Source organism: Necator americanus, chromosome IV (assembly GCF_031761385.1).
Source record: "Necator americanus strain Aroian chromosome IV, whole genome shotgun sequence".
Taxonomy (NCBI): Eukaryota; Metazoa; Nematoda; class Chromadorea; order Rhabditida; family Ancylostomatidae; genus Necator; species Necator americanus.
Window position 1 is genome coordinate 15,915,700 of NC_087374.1, and position 20,555 is coordinate 15,936,254.

At 41.1% G+C, this 20,555-nt stretch overlaps 4 protein-coding genes across 9 annotated transcripts; 3 read left to right on the top strand and 1 right to left on the bottom strand.

Moving 5' to 3' along the window:
• Positions 1 to 119: 119 nt before the first annotated feature.
• Positions 120 to 13,567, bottom strand: RB195_001447 (uncharacterized protein; the record flags this gene model as incomplete). 3 transcript variants are annotated; one of them, XM_064198220.1, is made up of 35 exons in its annotated part: positions 120 to 297; positions 1,771 to 1,846; positions 1,910 to 1,977; positions 2,022 to 2,041; positions 2,107 to 2,202; positions 2,266 to 2,382; positions 2,455 to 2,592; positions 2,658 to 2,819; positions 3,827 to 3,938; positions 4,070 to 4,188; positions 4,249 to 4,401; positions 4,477 to 4,564; positions 4,623 to 4,725; positions 5,128 to 5,230; positions 5,317 to 5,448; positions 5,502 to 5,633; positions 5,694 to 5,862; positions 6,246 to 6,376; positions 6,509 to 6,594; positions 6,658 to 6,757; positions 6,830 to 6,934; positions 7,040 to 7,156; positions 7,216 to 7,345; positions 7,729 to 7,805; positions 8,394 to 8,553; positions 8,758 to 8,918; positions 9,183 to 9,311; positions 9,383 to 9,521; positions 9,690 to 9,817; positions 9,956 to 10,105; positions 10,560 to 10,616; positions 10,731 to 10,835; positions 11,396 to 11,497; positions 11,819 to 11,988; positions 12,080 to 12,113. In XM_064198220.1, the coding sequence occupies 35 exons, from the start codon at positions 12,111 to 12,113 to the stop codon at positions 120 to 122; spliced, it is 4,047 nt and encodes a 1,348-aa protein (XP_064054100.1). The 3 variants fall into 3 exon arrangements, with proteins under 3 accessions (XP_064054100.1, XP_064054099.1, XP_064054101.1); XM_064198219.1 differs by lacking the exon at positions 10,560 to 10,616; XM_064198218.1 differs by lacking the exons at positions 120 to 297; positions 1,771 to 1,846 and adding an exon at positions 13,531 to 13,567 and having other exon boundaries at positions 1,973 to 2,041; positions 12,080 to 12,166.
• Positions 13,568 to 13,626: 59 nt separating this feature from the next.
• On the top strand, positions 13,627 to 14,417 carry RB195_001448 (uncharacterized protein; the record flags this gene model as incomplete). Of its 2 annotated transcripts, XM_064198222.1 has the most annotated exons (2): positions 13,627 to 13,898; positions 13,997 to 14,417. In XM_064198222.1, the coding sequence occupies 2 exons, from the start codon at positions 13,627 to 13,629 to the stop codon at positions 14,415 to 14,417; spliced, it is 693 nt and encodes a 230-aa protein (XP_064054102.1). The 2 variants fall into 2 exon arrangements, with proteins under 2 accessions (XP_064054102.1, XP_064054103.1); XM_064198221.1 differs by lacking the exon at positions 13,997 to 14,417 and having other exon boundaries at positions 13,627 to 13,983.
• Positions 14,073 to 14,417, top strand: RB195_001449 (uncharacterized protein; the record flags this gene model as incomplete). Its single annotated transcript, XM_064198223.1, has 1 exon — positions 14,073 to 14,417. One exon carries the CDS (start codon positions 14,073 to 14,075, stop codon positions 14,415 to 14,417), a length of 345 nt encoding a protein of 114 aa, XP_064054104.1.
• Positions 14,418 to 14,829: 412 nt separating this feature from the next.
• Positions 14,830 to 19,992, top strand: RB195_001450 (uncharacterized protein; the record flags this gene model as incomplete). 3 transcript variants are annotated; one of them, XM_064198226.1, is made up of 12 exons in its annotated part: positions 14,830 to 15,179; positions 16,987 to 17,122; positions 17,777 to 17,911; positions 17,969 to 18,047; positions 18,220 to 18,274; positions 18,418 to 18,490; positions 18,540 to 18,622; positions 18,998 to 19,103; positions 19,188 to 19,347; positions 19,402 to 19,580; positions 19,652 to 19,765; positions 19,816 to 19,992. In XM_064198226.1, 12 exons carry the CDS (start codon positions 14,830 to 14,832, stop codon positions 19,990 to 19,992), a joined length of 1,647 nt encoding a protein of 548 aa, XP_064054105.1. The 3 variants fall into 3 exon arrangements, with proteins under 3 accessions (XP_064054105.1, XP_064054106.1, XP_064054107.1); XM_064198225.1 differs by lacking the exons at positions 14,830 to 15,179; positions 16,987 to 17,122; positions 17,777 to 17,911; positions 17,969 to 18,047 and having other exon boundaries at positions 18,132 to 18,274; positions 18,391 to 18,490; XM_064198224.1 differs by lacking the exons at positions 18,220 to 18,274; positions 18,418 to 18,490; positions 18,540 to 18,622; ... (3 more) ...; positions 19,652 to 19,765; positions 19,816 to 19,992 and adding an exon at positions 16,761 to 16,862 and having other exon boundaries at positions 17,969 to 18,079.
• Positions 19,993 to 20,555: the final 563 nt, after the last annotated feature.

A 20,555-nucleotide genomic window follows, 5' to 3' on the forward strand; every position in this document is an offset into this window, starting at 1 on the left:
GAGGCAACTGGACATGGCTGTCAACGAGGTAGAGTAGAAGTCGTAGATGATTTTCTCAATGCATTGGTTGTTTCCTTCGGGTTCCGGAGAGCTGGAATTGCGATTTCCTATGGATGGTCTTAGTCGTCATGAATATGATAAACTCGGAAAGCCTCTTTTCCCATTCGTTCCACTGGAGACCGTGGGTCCCAATGTGAAGTTTCTCGGCGGCAAATTTTGGCGTTGAAATCACCAACTATGATCTTGTAGAAGGTATGATCTTCCATGTAGAAAGCTTCGACTTCTCCTTCTTCGTAGCTTTATATTGGAGAGTAACCGACGAAGATATTGAAAGGTGGGCTTGAACCACACCTCATCCAGACGTCAGATATGGGTCGTAAGTTGTTCGGACGAGTTGATGTTCTTTGCCTTCCTCATGTTGACAAGGACGCCAACTCCAACAACTCCTCTACTGTCGCATATCCCTAAGAACAGTTCTTCTCCAGTTTCTGCGGTATTGAAGGAGTGGCGTCGCTTCGTCTCAATCAATTCCATGACGTCTTACTTAATCCTTCAGGGATGCATAGTCAGACCTTCGATGGCCGTTTCCGATGCAAGAGTAGTTGCGTTATAAGTACAGATCGTCATCTTAGTCCTTTTCCGTTTCGGTAGTCTATATGACTCCTGCTACCCCGTCTTTGCTGGCGCCACCGTTCCAGGATTTCCTCCGTAATCAGGACTATTTTCTATTACTGCGACATGCGTGAAGTTTTAAAACCCATGGGCACGCTGCAATCCTCTAGTCCCACGGGCTTGCGGGAGAACTTTTATCCTCGCATAGTGAACAAATGTAGCTTATTTGTTTAAGGCGACTCCAAACCGCCTCCCTTGCACCTCCCAGTTACTTAATTGCAGGCTTTTAGTAGGGATACAAGGATGACATGAGTCAGTCCTGGCTCAGCATAAACAGGGAGTCCATCCCCTGAATCCACCCTCTGGGCAGGCACAATGTCGTTTTTATCCGCGTGTAGACCCACTTGGGGACGGATCTCGCCACGTAGCCTCGCAAATATCCTACTGTGATCCCTCTACGATCTCTCGGGAGATCCGTGCAAAGCTTTTTAACCAGTATATATTATTTTCTTCAGTAGTCATTCCAACAATCTTTCTGTGGTTGACGCCTTTCTCAGGTTAACCTCAGCATCTTATCACACACGACAAGAGTAGAAGATAAATCATTTTAGGCTTACAGTGAAAATGATGATAAACTTGCATTGCACTTTATTTGATCTTCTACTTAATTTTATAACAATATCATCACCATAACAGTGTATAGTCATAAAGCCATAAATTACGTGGTAGCAAGGAGAAAATAATGGGCCCTCAAAGGCACTATCTGCCATCAGAATAAAATACACCACGAACATCCATCAGAATAAAATACACCACGAACATTCACTAAACTTTCTAGAGGAAAAGTGTGTACATATTCCACATGGTTTATTAACCTTAGGCTGCCATTACACTCCGGTATCGTTGGAGATAACAATGAATCTTGGCTACGATTCTTATTTTAGATAGATACTGAAGGCGGCAAAGCAGTAAAGATCGTTGGCGCATCCATAACCTTTGCCTATCAAAAGATGAACTCGTTATTGCTAACGATAACGATTTACGGCACCAATGTTAGAAGAGAGAAATGGAAGTGTGCAACTTAAAACACGCCCATCTAGAAAGATCAGTTAATAAGGCCGAATAATGCCTTTAAACATTCATATTAATTACATGCACCAGTTTGAACGACTATGGAAAAGATAGAAAGGATACTGCAGCACAGGAGCACATTTGACGAAGATATTACAGGCAACTGAAAGTTCATTATAAGATAAACTGCAACTTGGGGAAACTATCACAAGCCATTTTAAAGAACCTGTACGATGAAAGTACGAGTTGTTCAAATGAGATTTAAACACTACTATTATTTTTCCTAGGATCACGCTTTAATTCCCCATCGGTTACAGATGTCCTTGAACGCCTCAGACCCGTATCGGACATCACGCACCTGTAGAAAAAAATTCAAATTTCTACAGTAATACGACTAAGTAGCTCAACTAGATAAAGTCGTACTTTCGGCACTTTCTTTATCGATGACAGATCAAACAGTGTAGGGAATGGTTGTCCTGGACACATCTCCTTCCAGTACTGATGTAGTCGTGCTCGCACCTACAACAAGTGGAACATGAAAATAGCCGAAGGTCTCTTAAAAAGAAGGAAAACTTATCTTACCGTAGAAACTTGATAGTTGTAAGCGTCTCTTTCCTTCTCGAATTGGGTTCGATCTTGTTCTTGCAGATGTCGTGGTCGCGAGGGATTTGGAATGAACACCATATACTTGAGTTCATCCTAAGTTCACTTATTCACTGGAATGCAAAAAAAGGAAGGCGATCAAGAACAAAATGTACCAGTAAATTTTACCCTTTTCAACTGGTCTACTTCCTTACTGATTCCTTCCAGTATGGCATCATTCTCTTTTGCTTTCAAGGTTTCCGGTCCACAAACCATATCAGGAAGGCGCATTACGCCATTTCTGTTCTGCGCCATTGACAATTCAGCCTTTAAACAAGAGAGTATTTTCATCGATTCATGACGAAAACGAAAACTACACCAGAACCAGTTACTTTTAGCGAAATGATCTCCAACGTAGCTCTACGTAGTGATTCACGACTTTCGGTGAGCTGTTGTTCAAGTAACGCCGCTTCTTCTCTCCCTAACGCAAGTCCAACAGGAGACGTTGCTTGAACTGGTGATGTGACAGCTCGTGATTCAATACGTTGTATATTCTGCAAACAAAGCACTCTTTCCAAAAATTATGGTACGAGCAGTTTCCACCTTGAAGCGAGAAACCCCTTTGCAACCATCAGTCATCAGTGACCAGATTCATCAATAATTAGTCTCTTTGGAAATACAATCATTACTGATTGCTTTGTTATAACATCCATCAGAAATGACATGGAAATAAGCGAGAAATACTATATGGCTTGCTGTCACTGATTATTATATATTCGACAATATCAAATTTAAAGAAAGATGCAGGTTGAACTGTTGGAGAATCAAAAACGCAAGCAATAACGCATAAGACCAACACCATTACTCGAAATCTAAGGTTAAACATTAGAAATGTACCTTCCCAAGCAAAACTAGTTACGTCATTAGCAGTGACCCTTCCTAAGCTCCTATCATTGCAGTTATATCTATCAAAGTAGAAGAGAATAGCATCATGGAGTATTTAAGGATCATGGGAGCCTTGATTCAAATCCTTTATTTGCTCTACATCTGAAGTTTCTCTAGAAATATTTCGTCATAATTGAATACAATTTTTTAATCAAACCTCATTTTTTCGCCTAGACACAATTATTATGGTACTTTATAAAGTGCAAGCAACTCGAAGCACACATACAAAAAAAAACTTCGCTCATCCACATCACAAGCACGCATACCAACGTGCAAAACAGAAACAAAAAAACGTAGGAAACATCCCTCCCCAGCAAACGCCTGTAGAAAAAGTACTTGTGCAACAACGACGATCACTCACCGATGGTGACATAGATCTTTGTGACTTAAGCACTAAGGCCTAAATGCAGCTAGATTACCTTGACTGTTCCAAAAGTACTGTTGATGCTAACATGCTGTTCACATTCACGTATAGTAAGGAAAAGAACTCAGTACACAAGATGGAGCACTATAGGTGAAACAAGACTTCTACAGAAGTACATTTGCCTTGAAGAATTGCCTAAGTGCCAAATGTCGCGTTTTGATTCAAAAATTGATTATCCAGAACACCACTCACGTCCAAAAGCGTCTTCCTCGAGAAATTCTTTGCTATCTGCTTCAGTTCGGAATTTTCTCTCTCGCACTCCTTCAGCTCCTTCTGTAAGGCATCCATGGTCTCGTCAAACTCACTAAAAACTGTCATGAGATGTCAGCAACATCGTCATTGGTTGCAAATAAAAAAAATATTTGTTGTACGATAGTATTTGGTGAAAGCAGACCAAGAAATACAGGAGATTTCAAAACTAAGACGAGAACTCACATTTGCTTCTTCTTATTGTCAGCCACTAGCTGCTCTATTTTCGCCTCCAAATGCTGCACTTTTACATTATCTTGCTTGCCTGCAGATTCAATCCTCGCCTCAGCCATGTCCAGGCGGAGCTGAATTCTCCTTTTTGTGAATTTCGTAAAGGAAAATTGAAATTTGAAACAGCAAATCACCTTGTAGTTGCTAATATCGTCGAGTCTGCTCTTAATGGTCTTTTTCAGTTCGAGAATCTCCATATCCTTTTTTTCTAGTTGCCAACGCAGCCCTTCAGCCTCAGCAGCTGCTTGCTTTCGCAGGTGAGCCCTTTCGAGAACTGGAGGGAAGCCCTGAAGGCGTGTCGTTCTTGGTTGTGCAAGAGGCACAGACAGTAATGAGGAGACACATATGTGGTCACTTATTACCTTTTCTTTTGGATCTATTTCCATAGATCCAGTTTCCAATGCTTTGAAAATATTGCTGAGAGCTTCTCTTAGAGTCCACAGATACTTGCTTTAATGTCAGAAGTTAAGCACGTCAGAGAATAATGGTGTTTTCTGCAATAACGAACCTAATCGGATCAAATGTTTTCTCCAATGTTATTGAACCGTTAGCCTTTTCAACTTCGCCATGAATCATTTCTTTCACTCTTGTTGAGTCAAATCCATCCAGTTCTAAAAAGAAACGGCATCAGCACAAAAAGTACTATCACTCCTAGGAATCGCCCACAATCTCAATGAAGTATTGACAGAATGGTGTAGAAAAACAAGCTTAAACTTGAAGGAAAAAGATAGGAAGTTGAATGCGTAACCAAACTTTGCACAGAGCTTTGCTGTACTTATTCCATGAACTCGAAGCAATTAAAAAGAAAGAACGAAAACTTATGAATTTACAAGAACTAAGAAAAACAAAAACCAAGTCTTAAACTGAAATCGGCCCCACCAAAGGAAGCTCTTCCAAACCCTTCAGGCTGGCGCTTCGATCCTGTTGTCCAAAAATATTTCCATTTTTGTTCAATTTTTCTCCTATGGAATAACCACGAAACAATTCTTCTCCTACTCATTCTTAACCCATACCTGGGTTAATGTTGATCTGGACACTTGCTATTCCACATGTCTCGTGCAGAATAGACGCCAATCTTCCCAAGTGGTGGATTGCTGATTGAATATCGTCATTCGTCTGAAAAAAAAAGCATAAGGTCAAAGCAAGTAAGACGAAAAGTGAATAAGAAAGCAAAGTGGTGAGAACAAAACAGATGCGCGTACCTGCGGAGTCAGTTTCAACTGTTTCTCCGTAGGAACTCGTTTACCAGCTCGTATAGCTAACTGCTCACACTGCACTAGCTCATCGCCAATTGTTTTTATCAATTCAGCCACGTCACATCCTTCTTGTCCTGGCTGTATAGATATAGGTAAATCGCATTAGTTCAACTCAAAACCAATAAGCAAACCTTCAAGAAGAACGAAATCCTCTGATTGTTTACTTTACACCACGCAATGCCTGTGATAATCTGTTGGAAGACATTTCGCAGCCATGCACACGTATCATAGCTATCTGCACTTACATTAACAGACAAAACATTCTGGAATAGATGAAACTGATAGGTTGACGGGTCTAAGAAAAAAAGGTGAAGAACTCGTACCTGGAAATATGTGACCACTTTATCCATATTCTCGAGAGATGTTTCTGCGTCTAGTCTTGCTTGCCTTAGTAGTTCCAGATACCCGTCGATAACTCTCTCTTGTGAGGTCATTTCAGGCTGAAGTTGAGCTAATCGAGATAGGTCTTCGAGAGATATGTTCCCAAGAGCGCTGGAAATTCACGGTTAAAAGACTGTCAAAGGTACGCCTACAAAACTGTTTGTCAGCCTAGACAATGGATTCTAGATCTACATCCATGCAGAACTAATTATGATAGGCAATCATAGCTGTCTTGTTTTCAAATGAAAATTACCAGAACCTTTTAGAAGAAAAGTTGGTTTGCCAGATTTCTAGAAAAAACTGTGGAAGTTGAGATTGTAAATGGACTACGTACGCATAAGTGGAAATAGTACACCAGAGTTACTAAATGCATCAGTTTAGTAAGATTTTTGATAAAAACCGCTAGAACGCTATACATGTGTACGTCCAAATATCATAATCCTGCCCTACTTAAAATACCTTGCAATTCATTTGTCTCCTTATGCATTAAATACCTCTCAAACTGTCCGCAAGTCGCTATTAAAGCACTCATGGTATGAGCGATACGAGCAGAATGAGCCCATTGTTCAGCCTTATGGGACTTCGTGACATGTTCGCGACGCGTTCCTCCAGGTACTCCAGGAAACTAAATTTTATATCAACTCAGGAGAAACTGATGACATTATGACGAAAGACGACTGAGAAAAAAAGGTCTATGACAGAAAAAGCAAATAAATAACAGAATTTTCTCTCTTAAGAGAAAATAATTATGGCTCACTCTTTCAGCCATGAGCTTGGTTAGTAGCTTCGCTTTCGCTGACAATCGTGGAAACAACACATTTAGAACCACCGCATCATTATCACCTTGAAAAGTGGAATAGAAGAAGAATGAGAAGTTGTATACATAAGCACTTTCGTGATGCTCACCTCCAGCTTTAGTAAAGTTATCTGGTAGGAACTGCTTGAGGTAACCCATTTGTTTCCTGGCGAATTCAACCTCTATGGCAGAAACTTGACGTTCGACCGACTGAAAACGATCATTTGTGCGCAACGACATCATTTCCGAGAAAAAAAAAACCTTTCGGAAAAATAGGCATACCTCAGCAAATGTTCTGTTCACATTAACTTGCATCTGACTGACAATGCTAGCCATATTGTTCTCCTCAGATTTATGACCGGTCAATTCTTCTTGATATCTCAAAACCTAAAATGTATTCACAAAGATGTGTCGATATAACGTTTTAAGTTTATGTATTCAAAAAAGCTCTTCATCTCTACTGTGAAAGAAAAAAGGTCGAAAATAGCATACCTGATCCTTGAGATCTTGAATCTCCTCGTTTTGCTCGCCAACTTTCTTCCGGAATTTCATAATGGTTGAAATCAACTCATCGCGATGATCTTCCTCTTGCTTCATCCGTCGTTGAAGCTGAAAGAAACATGGGAACAATATATCGACTGATCAAGTAGAAGAGAAGTATTTTATACTTCGTTGATCTTCATATGAAGTCCTTCGATTTCTCCCAGTAATGCCTTCTCGACCAGTTTCTGCTCCTCCATCATTTGCTCATCCATATCACGAAGAGCCTCCAGTTCATCCCGATCACCTTCGAGTTGTCTGGAAAGCTGTGACAGCTAGCCTCAGAGAGAATCAACCTAATCATACTTCGAATGGTGATAGTCTTCTTAGCAAACTTAAAGAGCTATTTCGTTGGTAACAGGAAACAATTTTTTTCGCTAATGTGCCAAGTGATCAATACACAACACAATCATTGGAAATACCTTAAAAGACACATTGGTCCGCGCAAACAGCAAATCAACAAACTAACTCAATTATTTCTTAGGCAAACATACGTGTGATAGTCAGAGCCGGCGCTCCGACCCTCCCCAGGTTCTCACAAATTCGTCATCTTAGGGAAGAACTTCCGAATAATTCACCCACAAAATTTGAGTCCGCAGAGTAAGATAAGTCTCTGATCAACATTGGTAAGCCCATCCTACCTGATCTGATTCTCCATCTCCATGTTCTTGTTGGCCAAATTCATAACCATTTCTTCGGCTCCCATTGCCGCCTCGATCTTAACATTTACCAGTCAGGATTGCGTACTGCGCCCAAAAATTCAAACTAAATCCTTTTGTAGTACAACCAAGATACGTTCATGCAGAGCAGGGATTCGCAATTTTTCTTTTTAAAATGTTATTTGTTAAAACATAATAGCCAGTAATTTCAATTTTCTTTGCCGAAAAGAAAACAAAAGATCAACGCCGAAGCAATAACTGTTGTGAAAATATAAAGGTGAAACGAGACCGCACAAGACCTAGCCCACCTCCTCCCATGCCTGTAGTTCTACTATCTGCAATAAAAGCTTATAATTTCTAATTTCACAATGAAATGAGAATAATGTTGTAAAGTCGCTAAAGATTACGACTCTAGCAAGCAACTACCTCAATTACTATTCTGAGAGTGGAGGATGAACAAAAGAGTCAGACGCTAGACGCTGCGATAAACGAACTTTAATAGGAAAACATTTCTAAATTTTTCACATGCTCTACGCTTTAATGTTATGTAAAAACGTCTAAAGAAGAGCGATAATGTTGCTTACTGTTTACATAATATTGTTTTGAGAGTTATCAGCTATTATTTGAGTAAAAAAAATTCTTCTTGCCTGCTCCTGGTAGTCATGAATTCGCATATCCGCATCTTGGGCAGTTTTCCTGGCGATTTCAGCAGCTCTTACAAGCTCCACATTTTCCGTTCTTAGCACTTCTGCCTCTCTCACCGCTGCAGTCTTTTCTGCTTGAGCGGCTGCATTTATGTCACGAAGCCTAGGAAAATTTCACCAATAAGTGGAAGTAAATGACAAAAAAAGTAGATTGGATGGAACTTCAAAGAAGTTCTTTTTCCAATGATAAATCCAATTGATGAAAAAGTACTTTTTTCCCTAAACATACAGCTAAACAATCCGCATCAGCTGCTTCTGTGTTTTTCAGTTGATTGTTTGATTAAGCCTTTCATAAGTAAAGTCTCACTTTATTAGCGCCTCCTTTAGTCTTTCGTTCTGCAGCTCAAGTTGTTTCAACTGCACACTATTGCCTTCACTGATGCCTCCACTACCTCCAGCAGCCATTTCTTCTTTGAGGATTTCTAGATCCGCTTCAAGTTCTTCATTCTTTAGCTTCAAACAGTCAAGCTGAAATGAAATCTTTTAGCAAAGATGCTTGATAATGAAGTAGCAAAACTACAAAGTATAGACCATAAGAATAAAAAAAAATAAGCGAATGAGTAAGAGAAGTGAAAGAAAAAACTTACAGCATTGAGTGCAAAGAAATATGTCAACAAATGCATAGAGAGTCACCTAACAGATAGGTAACAAATGTAACTTACACGAATCACACGTCTTATCTCTTAACGTCTTAGAAGCCTGAGATTCAAAATCCACAAATTGGGTTCTGACCTCAATCTGTAGTGCTTCCGCCCTTTCTTCAGCCATTTCTTTATCTATTGTCGCCATCTCTAGCTGCTCAGCTGCTGAACTTAACTCGTCCTGATTAGCTTCTTTCCACTCGCGGCTTTCAATCGCCTCCTGTGAAAGCAAAATAATGTATGCTTAATCAATCAGAGGTAATCAAATTGCTTAATGAATCGCGGCACTACCTTTCTCGCTTCTTGAAGTTGTCTTTGCAGATCCAGTAACTGGTCAGCCATTTTCGACTTCAACTCCATCAAAGCTTGCAACTGAATCTTGCTCCTTTCGTAGTCCACAAGTTTGCCGTGATCTTCTTTGCGTTTGAGTCTGAAATAACAGTGCTTTTTTGGTGAATCTGGAGCGATTTAATAAAGTAGACCAAAAATCAACTGGACTAATCACAGAAGCAGGTGGGAACAGAAATCAATTTCAATAAGAATACAGATACCTTCTGGGTAAAATTGAACGGATGAAATTAATGACCTCCGCACTGACCTCAAAGTTTCGAGCTTCTCTGACAAGTCCTTGACTTGAAGCTTCAGATACTCCTGCTCAGTGCCTTCGTCCATTCCCGAAGGGATAGATGTATGAATTGGAGACATCGGAGACATAGGCGCAGCAGACTTGAATAAAAAAAGAGTGAAAAACCACAACTAAGAACTTCGACCATTCGTTTAAGCCTAGATTTCTACACAACGTTTAAAATAAGTCTACCCAAAAGAAAGTTAAAGGAAAATACGATATCTTTAACGGAAACAAACCTCTTGTAACTTCTTCACCTTATCCATGACACTCTCTGGTTTCTCAGGCGATTTCTCCGGTGGCTTTTCGGGTTGCTTTTCTTTTTCCTGCCTTTCGTTCTTCTCTGAACCAGCTTGCGACAAATTCGACCCTTCTCGGGCTATTTTTGGCTGAAACCTTACGAACACATTTTAGGTTATCTTAGACCTCTGACAGTACAGACGCAGTGTTAAGCATTATACCGAGGAAAGGAGAGAAGTTATCTTGAATCAAAGCATAGAAGTGGAAGCGTGGTTAGCAAGTATTCATGGAACAAAGGGTAAACAGTGATAGCAGCAATAACAGTGGGATTCAAATGGGTGTTCGGGATTCAAATGGTTCTTACTCAAAAACTAAGCAGATCGTGGACCTCAACAGCGGCAGTCGCAGCTTATTAAGTCCTTAAAAACTGACAAAAGAAATAGATTTCAACCAAGCCCTCTTTGGATGTTCCATAAACTATACATAACTAAATTGAATATTGCATTTAAAAAAAAAACAATGAAAGAAAATGAGAACCTCTAAAACCCGAACATCTCTCAAATCATCTACATTCTAATCTATATCTCCTATCTGAAACCCTACCGTCAACGAAACAGTTGAAGAAGACCTTGTCTTGAGAGATGTGGAAGATTTTCTCTTCTAAAAATCTTCTTAAAAAGGAAAACAGAAAGAAATACAACACAAAAACGAAAGATAGTGGAGAGGACAAAGGCGAACTGATTGAATCACGATAACAAAAATAGAAGAATCTACCTGATCAGCATGATCAGCAAGCCTTGACGAGGAAAGCACTTTCTTTGGTGCCGGAACCTTTGACAGACGTTCCAATGAAACAGAAGGACTTACTTTTGGACTACCCTGAAATTTTCTCTTCACGAGCTTATTATATTATTATATTATTATAAGACTATATTTTTATTATAAGACTATATTGTTATTATATTATTATAAGACCTATTTGATTAAATTCTAATTGAAGAAGTTCGATAAAGTATAAGAATTTTTAGGAATCTCGAGAATTGAAACAAAACAAATTTTGAAGCGAATAATAATGGAGAAAGAGGGATGAAAGGAACAACATAAGAAAAACTGAAAATACGTTGAAAGTCGTCAAATCTAAAAACCTTTGGGGTCGGTGGGTGATTCAGCCTATACGTAAAGTTTCACAATTGGTAGAGTAGCGACAGATGAAAAAACTCTAGCTAGAGGATTTGCTCTAATATGCTTAAGGACGATAGATCCGGGAAAGATGCGAATGCGCCTTCCTTAAGTCGTTACTATTAGGCCGTAACATCTGCTCAATGTATAAGCTAATTAAATCAACGTCAAGAGTGTAAAAACTTTTTTTTTTTTGGAAAGTGGAAGGTTTCACATTATTTTGTCAAAAAGAATATTTAAAAAAACAAACATTAACTTACACTAGGAGAGGAGCGCGCACCTTTTGTCGCCGGTGTAACATCCTTACGAGCTGCTGGTGTTTTTAGACCACTTGTTCGTGTTCGGGCTGATTCTGATTTCAACTACAAGCAGAAAAGAAGTACCAAATGCATGAACAATTAGAGGACGCAAATATCTTTGCTCTTTACTACATGTCGAACAAAAATGGTAACGACAGACAATTATTTTGCCGGCTTCACAGAAATCTACAACTCTAGGTCACATTCAAAATGCAGAGGGCACGATAAGCGTAGATAAAGACTTTAGCGAACTAATATTCTCCGACAACCTACATGTTCTTGTATTAGCTGTTTTCGCAGCAATTTTTCCTAGGTGGTTAAACTAAAAAAGCAAAGAAGGTGCCAGAAAGAAACGTCACCAAAGTGAATCCAACAGTTGACTACCTGTGTGGGACGTATGAAGAGCCCGTAATTAGGTTCACATGTGAAGTACTGAACGCCCTGCACAGTACCGTTGTTCTTCCCTCGAGGTTCATCGAGAATAACACCGACCCATTCACCATCAGCGAATTGCACATCACCACAGAACGCAACTCGACCTTTACCCGTTTTTTCTGGAATGACAATGCAATAATTTAAATGCATCGTAAATTGCAATAAAAAGGTACTAAAAAGTTGCTTGAAAGAGAACCAAATGAAACACACCGGTTTCCACCCGTGCCCCTACTTCAAACGACATGGCAAGCGCCAAGAATTTGCTCGCTCGAGAACGAGATACGAATCTACGACTTCCTTAAAGAAAGTAGAAGTGAGAATAACACTGCGTGGAAAGTTTTGCTCTGAATGTACGTGAAATACAACGAAATCACCACTGAGTTCAAAAAATTAGACAATAGCGCGATCGATTGAGCAAATAATGAAATAGTGACTGGCGGGTGGTATTGCGTGAAAACCTTGGATGCCCGCAAATTCGCGTGAGAGGAAGCTCGTCCATGGAATTACCTACAATATCGTTGAAGCAATTTATTCTTGCGCAGCGTTGCGAATGCGCCTTAACGACGGTTCCTGATGGAATCTCAGATCATTCTTAAACGATAGAGCAACGTTGGATAATCGTCATACATTCGGCGGGAGTATGCAGAAACCCGACTTCCGAAACTGTCAACGTTTTGTCGTCTATCGTTCCTAACAACTGGCATTCAACGATCGAGAAATTGAATGGAAATAAGCTGACAATACTGTGTTGTTTCCCACCCTAAAGGTCGTTCCCTTTCAAAACACTTCCAACTTTTTGGACAACAAGAAATGAAGGAACCATGAAGAGGACCATAAGGCCAATTAATCTTGGAAGATGTACAACCCCTCCACAACGGTTTACCGCCTTATAATGGCGTGGAGGGAACTCTGGGCGTCGAACTGCGATGCACAGCGGAGGTTCGTCCACCGGCAAGGTGTTCAAGATGAGAAGGAGTTCGAGAAATTCGACATTCCGACTTCTCGGAATCGGAAGCCTAGCTAAGAGTAAGCCACTGCTAAGATTCACCATCGCCTCGGCAAAATGTCGCAAGGTGGCCCCCTGATCCATATAAGTTGGGGGACGACCTGTGGTGGTTAGTTTGGGGAGAAGTCTTTTTGGCACTCTAGCATATTCACTGTCTTAGTCCCCTGCACACTGGGCCCTGCCGTCTCAGACGTCAGACGGTGAGGCGACCAGTGAGGGGCGCACCCATCTGTCGTCCATCTAGTCGATTCTCAAAAGATCCTGTCACCTCGTTTGGCCATTCTTCGCCTCCGCCCTACGCGCTTAAACCCATCAGCATCATCAACTGTATTCACCAACATCAGCAGCTGATGAATCCGAATTGGACGGGTTTTATAAGGAGCTGGAGGAAGTGATCTGCAACGAGTAGTCCTTCTACAAATTCATCGTTGGGGATTTCAACGCAAAACTATAAAAGCTTACAGATGAGGAATACAATATCGGAAGATTTGAGCTAGGGGACCGAAATGAAAATGGCAATCGCTTCTGCTGGCTGTTGTCCGCCGCTCGCGTCTTTCATGGGAATTCCCTTTTCATGAAGAAAGATCATCGTCGGTGGACATGGAAATCGCCCAATGGCGCGACTCGTGCGGAGATCGACCACATACTCACCAACCTAAGGTGGTGTCTACTCGACGTCTCGGTAGTACCATCCTTTTGTAGTGGTTCTAATCACCGTCTCCTTTGTGCGAAAACACGATTTAGCCACACGATGCAAAAGAACATCTGCTATCGGCAACGAAGGAGAAAGGAAGTCGTCTATGACGATTGCGTACTCGAGGACTCTTTGTCCCAAGGTGACTGGCCCATCGAGGAGGACCCAAACGTGGACTACGAGATGCTGCTCAGAGGATTACGAGCCTGTGCTGAGCGTGCCTCGAAGCCGCGCACGACAAACTTGGATCGAATTTCGAAGACCACCAAGAAATTGTTGGAAGGAAGAAGGGCTTTGAGGCTTGATCCGGATGCATCGCAAATTGAACGGTTAGTAGCAAACATTAGCTGCAGAAAAGCGTTGCAGGAGGATTCTTCGAAATACAGGAAGCAGCACAAAGAAGAACGAGTCTAAAGAAGTGCCGCAGGGATCTCCGCGAATATAATATCCCACTAGCAGCCTTGCTGAGCGAAAACGGGACTCGCACGTCTTCTCGTCGTGAGATGGAAATCATTACGGAGAGAGTCTACTCGAACCTTTTCCGTTCATCAACTCCTGTGTCAAGCCCGATCATCCCCACTGGTGAAGCTCCACTACAGATTCCCCCTTCGGAATTACGAGTCGCTATCAAGAGCATGAAACCTGGCACAGCTCCCGAACCTGATTTTATATCAGCAGACCTTCTTCGGGCTGGTGGCCATTCACTTCATGTAATCTTAGCAGCGCACATGACATCCTACCTTCAGAAAGAAAGGACCCCAGACCAGTCGAAGACCTCGCGAACCGTTCCTATCCATAGGAAGGCCACCGAGAGGACCTTCGGAACTACCTTTCGATATGCTTGCTGAGCGTATTATACCAAGTATTCACTAAGATCATCCTCACGCACATATTTAAAACGCTGGATGAAGCACAGCCCAAGGACAAGTTGGATTCTGTCAGGGGTTCAGCTGCTTGAACCACATATACAGACCGCGTTGAGGGGTCATAGAGGTTTGGCGGGAATACCGCCTGCCCCTTGTTCTAACCTTCGTCGACTATGAGAACGCCTTTGACAGCGTAGAAACGAATGCAGTACTGTCAGCGCTGGTCGATCAAAGTATGGACGCGTCGTATGTGAAGACATTAGCCAATTGCTACGATCGATGCACCACTAAGATACAGCTTTTCCACCGCCCCCTCATTATACCCATTGGAAAGGGGGTACGACAAGGCGATATTATATCTTCATAGCTGTTCACGGCTGCATTGCAATGGATAATGAAATCGCTATCCTGGGAAGAAAAGGGCATACGTGTTGATGGAAGATTTCCCTCGAACCTTCGTTTTGCGAACGACATCGTTCTCTTTTCGAGCAGTACCGATGAAGCAGAAACGATGTGCAACAAATTGAACGAAGCAGGGAATAGAATAGGACAGCGAATAAACAGAAAGAAGACACAATTCATGAAGAACGCTTACTGCGAGGACGGAGGAGTACAACTTGAAGGCTCCCAAATCTTGGAAACTTCGTCCTACGTATACCTCGGACGTTCTGAACATGGAAAACGATTTGAAGGAAAAGTGAATAGAAGAATGAGAGCAGCATGGGTAGCGTTTGCACCCGTCAGGTAAGCTACGGACCAACTGACGAACCAAGATCTTCGTGCCCATCTGTACGACTCGACAGTTCTTCCAGCGCTCTGTTACGCCGCGGAGACGTGGGCAGATACCGTTGCCACGTCTAGGAAGCTACTTGCTACCCACTGAGCCCTTGAGAGATGTCTTCTAAAGTGTAACTGGTGCACACAACACCTAGCCGGTCTTCGCAGCTCGGACTTAAGAGAAATCTTCGCGACCCAGCGGAATATATATCGAAAGTAAAGTATAGATGGGCCGGTCACATTATGAGAAGAACCGACGATAAATGGACGAAAAGAACGCGATAGTGGATCCCAAGAGATGCTAAACGCCCCGGAGGGAGGCCGCCTCCGGGGCGTTCAGCATCTCTTGGGATCCCCTCTTAGACGAGATGGGGTGACGTGTTCGCTACACGGATGGACCAGCTGAACGCTCAGCTGGATACGGCTCAAGGACCTCGTCAACGTCACTCACGAAACTTGAGAACATCTTGGATGACAATGGCGAGGGGAGGAAACGAGTGGAAGAGATGCTGGAAGTCGAGTGAAGATGGGCCATCTAAGTATCTAAGTAAGATGTATAGCCAGCGACTCTATGGTCGAGATTCTGATCAGAGTGCTGCGGAGAAATGGTTTCAAGGAGTTGAATAAGCGTGGTCGAGTTTGCTAGCTGTACACTACAAATAGTGTAAAAGTGAAATCACTTTTACACTATTTCCTACAATTTGCACACAATTTTACTCATCGACAATGAAAACGAACGGTTGAGTGTTCGATCCCCGCAGTAATTGTTCCGTTTCTGCAAAATGGAAAAAATAACTAACACCGAGGCAGAACGCATTCTAAAAGCATTTCTTTAAAACTATTTTCTACTTTCTACACACAAATTTACTCATTACCAGTGATGAGAGACTATGAATAGTTCAATCCCGCCGGAATCTTGATTTCTGCAAATCCAGGAGAAAATTACTGAGAAGAACATTTCACCGACAGTTTTTTTTTGAAACTGTATTCAGACCGCTGTTCTTATATATGCGTTATTTAGAGATCATTTTAGCGATTATAACGAGGCCCTGATTGGAAATTACTAATGGACTGGTCGGATTTTAGTAGCTTGAAACAAATATGAATAATGGACCAAAGAAGAGACGGAGGAAATCAAAGGTGGAAAAGGCTAAAGCTGTGGAGAAGGCTACCTCTAAAGGAAGATGTGCGCTATAAAAAGATTAAAATCATGGTCGAGCCTCATCCTGCTCTTCATAAATCCGATGTCGAGACATTCGATAGATAGATGTAATTTTCGTTCGTGGTTATTGTTACTGTTGTCTTGTTCTGGATACACGATATCTTAGGTGCTACAAACTTCCATCGACTTGAATATCGATTGCTCGAAAAAAAAAATCGTATTATTCTACTGCATTCGACTTTTTTTGCGAACTATCGCGATTGCGGGTGTATTGGAACTATAGATCTAGTGCTAGTCCCAGTTTTCCGTTTTTCAACCTGAGCGCGGGTTAGCATAATCTATTTGTCATGTTTGAATATTATATTATATGCTCACAACCCGTATAGTATTACCCCATTAATGCGGTTCTCTCAGCATGACGATGTTGAACGTATTTTCAAATCTTCTCGCGATCTGTATGGATTCTCTGATCCGAGAACGTCCAACAGGTAATTCTCTTTGTATACTTGGAGGAATATTATCTATGAAGCTGCAGATGACTTCCAGAAAGGGTCGTGACTACTAGCTTTCGATAATTTCGAGGAAAAAAGCCTTCAGATCCCTTACATTTAGGATTCTGTCGCGCCCCGCTTTTGATCTGCCTATTGACATATCTACCACTGAAGATCCCGAGAAATTAGCTCGGTTCAGATGCAACTGTCGATATTTGTGGCTACGAGAACTACACGGAGTTGCGACCCTGATGATGGTAATTAGCTAAAAACCATGAAAACTGAGTAATACATTCTCTTCGGTTTCAGCCAGATCTCTTGAGTTGTGCAATTTTTTGCAGTTATTTTCTTCTTGTCTCCGCGGGAAAAGGCAGCAACATTCTTTGTATGCAAATTGAAGGTTAATGGAGACTACTTACATTGTACTCAGAGCAGTAATAATGACTTCTTTAAAATCACTTTCATGTACCCGGAAAAGGTGCATAACTTGGAGACCTTTCGGAAAAACAAAAGAAAAAGTTGGTCATAACTGCCTTTTATTGCGTTTGAAAATTAAACGATTTGCCATCTGTTTGAATTTATAATCTTTTTTGGGATACTACTTTCATTTTGGAGCTAATTTTATTTTGAACTACTATAACCCAATGTTGAAGTCTGACTTCTGCCGTTTGGCTTCGGTGGGTTCAAGTGCTTTGTACTGTGGGAGGTGGTAACAAATGTTTCTACTCGTCATAGCTCTTCTATAGACATAAAATTTGCAATATACTCTTTTTGAGGGCCTCCATGAAAATGCAGCGAAATGAAGTTGGAAAGGGACGATTATCGAGACAGAGTACATCGACGTTTCCTTGAATTCCATAAAGACTGTATAGTGTAAACGCATGTCCGCTCCTTCCGAAAGAATGTTCCAGGCAAATTCGCTTGAAGAGAAGCTATTCTGGGCGTTTATAATCCTCATTTGTGGATTATTTTCCATCCTCAATGCATATGTTATACTTGGAGGATATAACGCTGATCGATCAACCACAAGAATCGCATTTGTTCCGGTTAGAACATGTTTCATGAAATGTTGGCCTTTCTTTTTTTAAACTTCTTGATTATAGGTTCAACAAATCAGATATCCTACACTGGTGTTCTGTCCGAAAAATGCTGATGGATTGAATTTTACTAACCTCTACAACGGTACTTCTAATATAATTGCATCTGAGACATAATCGGACAACATCCCTTTAAAAAACCAACTTCTGGAAAATGTGTGTTGAAAGCATGTTGAAAATATTCGTCAATTTATATCTGTTGTCGAATGTTGGTGTGCTTGATAACTTGACGAGATCCGACATCCTTACTTACGTAGTCGCTGGCAGTGGATTCGATAATTTCGACGTCTCGACATGGGATGCTAGATACAGGTATGCTTGTTTTGATTTATATCTTTGTGTAAAATAAATCAATTTCGTGAAAATACATATACAATACTAATTGTAATTTCAAATTAATGACAAATATCTGCTATCCGAGGCTTTAGATCAGAACTACGTCACTTATATAACAGATGGAGAGCCAACAGAACGGTATTAGAGATGTTTGATTTTGTTTTCAACGAAAATGGATATCGCTGCGAAGATGTATGTTTGTTCCCAGGTGTTTTTTCTTCTAATGTTTGATCTCCTTCAGTTTTTTGAGTCCTGTTGGGCTGGGTCTCGCATCTTGGAATGCTGTTCTATATTTGAACCCACCTACGTAATGTTACGTGGAAGGTAGGTGCACCCAGCTGCTTTAGTTGTTTAGTGGCCAGCATTGCAACGCGTAGGACTGGAAAATTGAATCCTGCTTGTAACAAAACGAGACGAGTAACTGAAGGGATTGTGTTGTATACAGAAAACGTTTGAATTAGTACTACTCACACATTCCTCACAACGCTCACACTACCGTCTGTCTCGAGAAACAATGAGGGAGCATGTGTTCTAGTTTCTAAATTTATTAGAAACAAAATTAACTCATCAATTGACAACTTTTTCCTAAAGAAGCTCAGATAAAAAGCTAGACGCTTTTGCTTTTCAAAAACTCGTATATCTTATATTTTCCTCAGCATAGTATTATGGCCGCAGGTTGCTAACAAATTGCAAATTTAGGTGCTTTCGTTTGATGGATAACTACAATCAAACAGACGTCGACGAAACTGACAAGCTTTCAATCCGTTTCAACAACGTGCAAGGAACACTCTCTAAGAAGAAAGCGGTTTGTTATTCTCACCTGCTCTCAGATTTATTTCCCGGCAGTCTAAGTAAGTCCAAACACATTGCTTAAAGGTCGCCGTTTCAGATTCAGGTGGTTATGTACGTCGGCGACTCACACCCTGAGATTGGGTTGTATCCTAGAGTGTATCTGAATTATCACGATTGGAATCGGGTTCGGTTCGTACAGAAATGGATATCAATGCTTCCGGATAATCCGAAATGTTCGCTGAAACCTTTGAATCAAGGTTTTCTTTTCAATTGTGTTTCTTAGAAACAACAAAAAACAGCTAGTTCTATAGGAAAATCTACGTGTTTTGTGCGCAGCTGGGTTCAGAATGTAATAGTCTCACGGTTGAATTGCACAATTCCATACTTCAAAGGCATGTTATCTTTCCTGGACGACGTTCCAGTATGTGATCCTTCAGTCGTTGTGGACGATTACGATAGGGTCACGTCCACCAGTGTCGACAACTTCAGTGTAATCTTTTTTTCGACGGATACCTCTTAGTCTTAGATCTTCTTAGACCTCTGATATCCAAATATATTCAGTGCCTCCCAGCCTGCGAGCGCATCGAAAATCAGATGCAGATGAATACCAGTCCAGACTACAGTCGGCATATAAACTACTCTTTCCGTGTGGAAACATCGTTTACTGATCTAGAGGTATAACCGAAATTGAATTTTTGGACTTTTAGCATTCCGTATTGTTGCAGTATGAACACTACTCCGAAATTCGGCAGACCACGACAGCAGGTTTCGTATCCGAACTTGGAGGGCAGAGTGGTCTCTTTGTAGGATGCTCGGTTATGAGCGTTGTGCAAGTCATACTGTCGACTACCTTGTTATGCACTGCGTTTGCTGCCAAAATTTATGGAAGGTACTTCGCATAATCGTTGAATATTATCTCATACATCTTGTCGACTGCTAAAACTCCCTTCGAGAGCTGACCGCATTCGCCCGACACCTTCACCATTCGAGTTTTAATTTGACATCCAGCTTTGTGATATCCTCGCGGAGATAACTCTAATGAGGGCTAGCTGTTCTCTTTATATGCTTCTGCCAGGATCTTCATGGGTTGAATAAATTGTAGATCTTGCTTGTTGGATTCGCGAAATCCTTCAAATTCGTAGGTCCATTGTTTACACTCTAGTAAAATTCATTATGTATTATTCATTATGTCTATGTATGATATTTAGGACGACGTTCACATCAATCCTTGCTTTTCATTCTTCCTCATTATGATTTTAACATTGAGTTACAAAGTGTAACTAGAAAAAGAGAAAGGAGAACAAGAATAAATTCCTATGTCTCTTATCGTCAACGTATGGTACTATCATTACATATCAACCAGAGATATACAGTATGGAAAGTGTTCTTCCTTCCCTGCCGGGTTGGTGCGACAAATGCCAAGGATATAGTCGTGTCTAAATGACCTGAAGCTCGGTGCATTTGC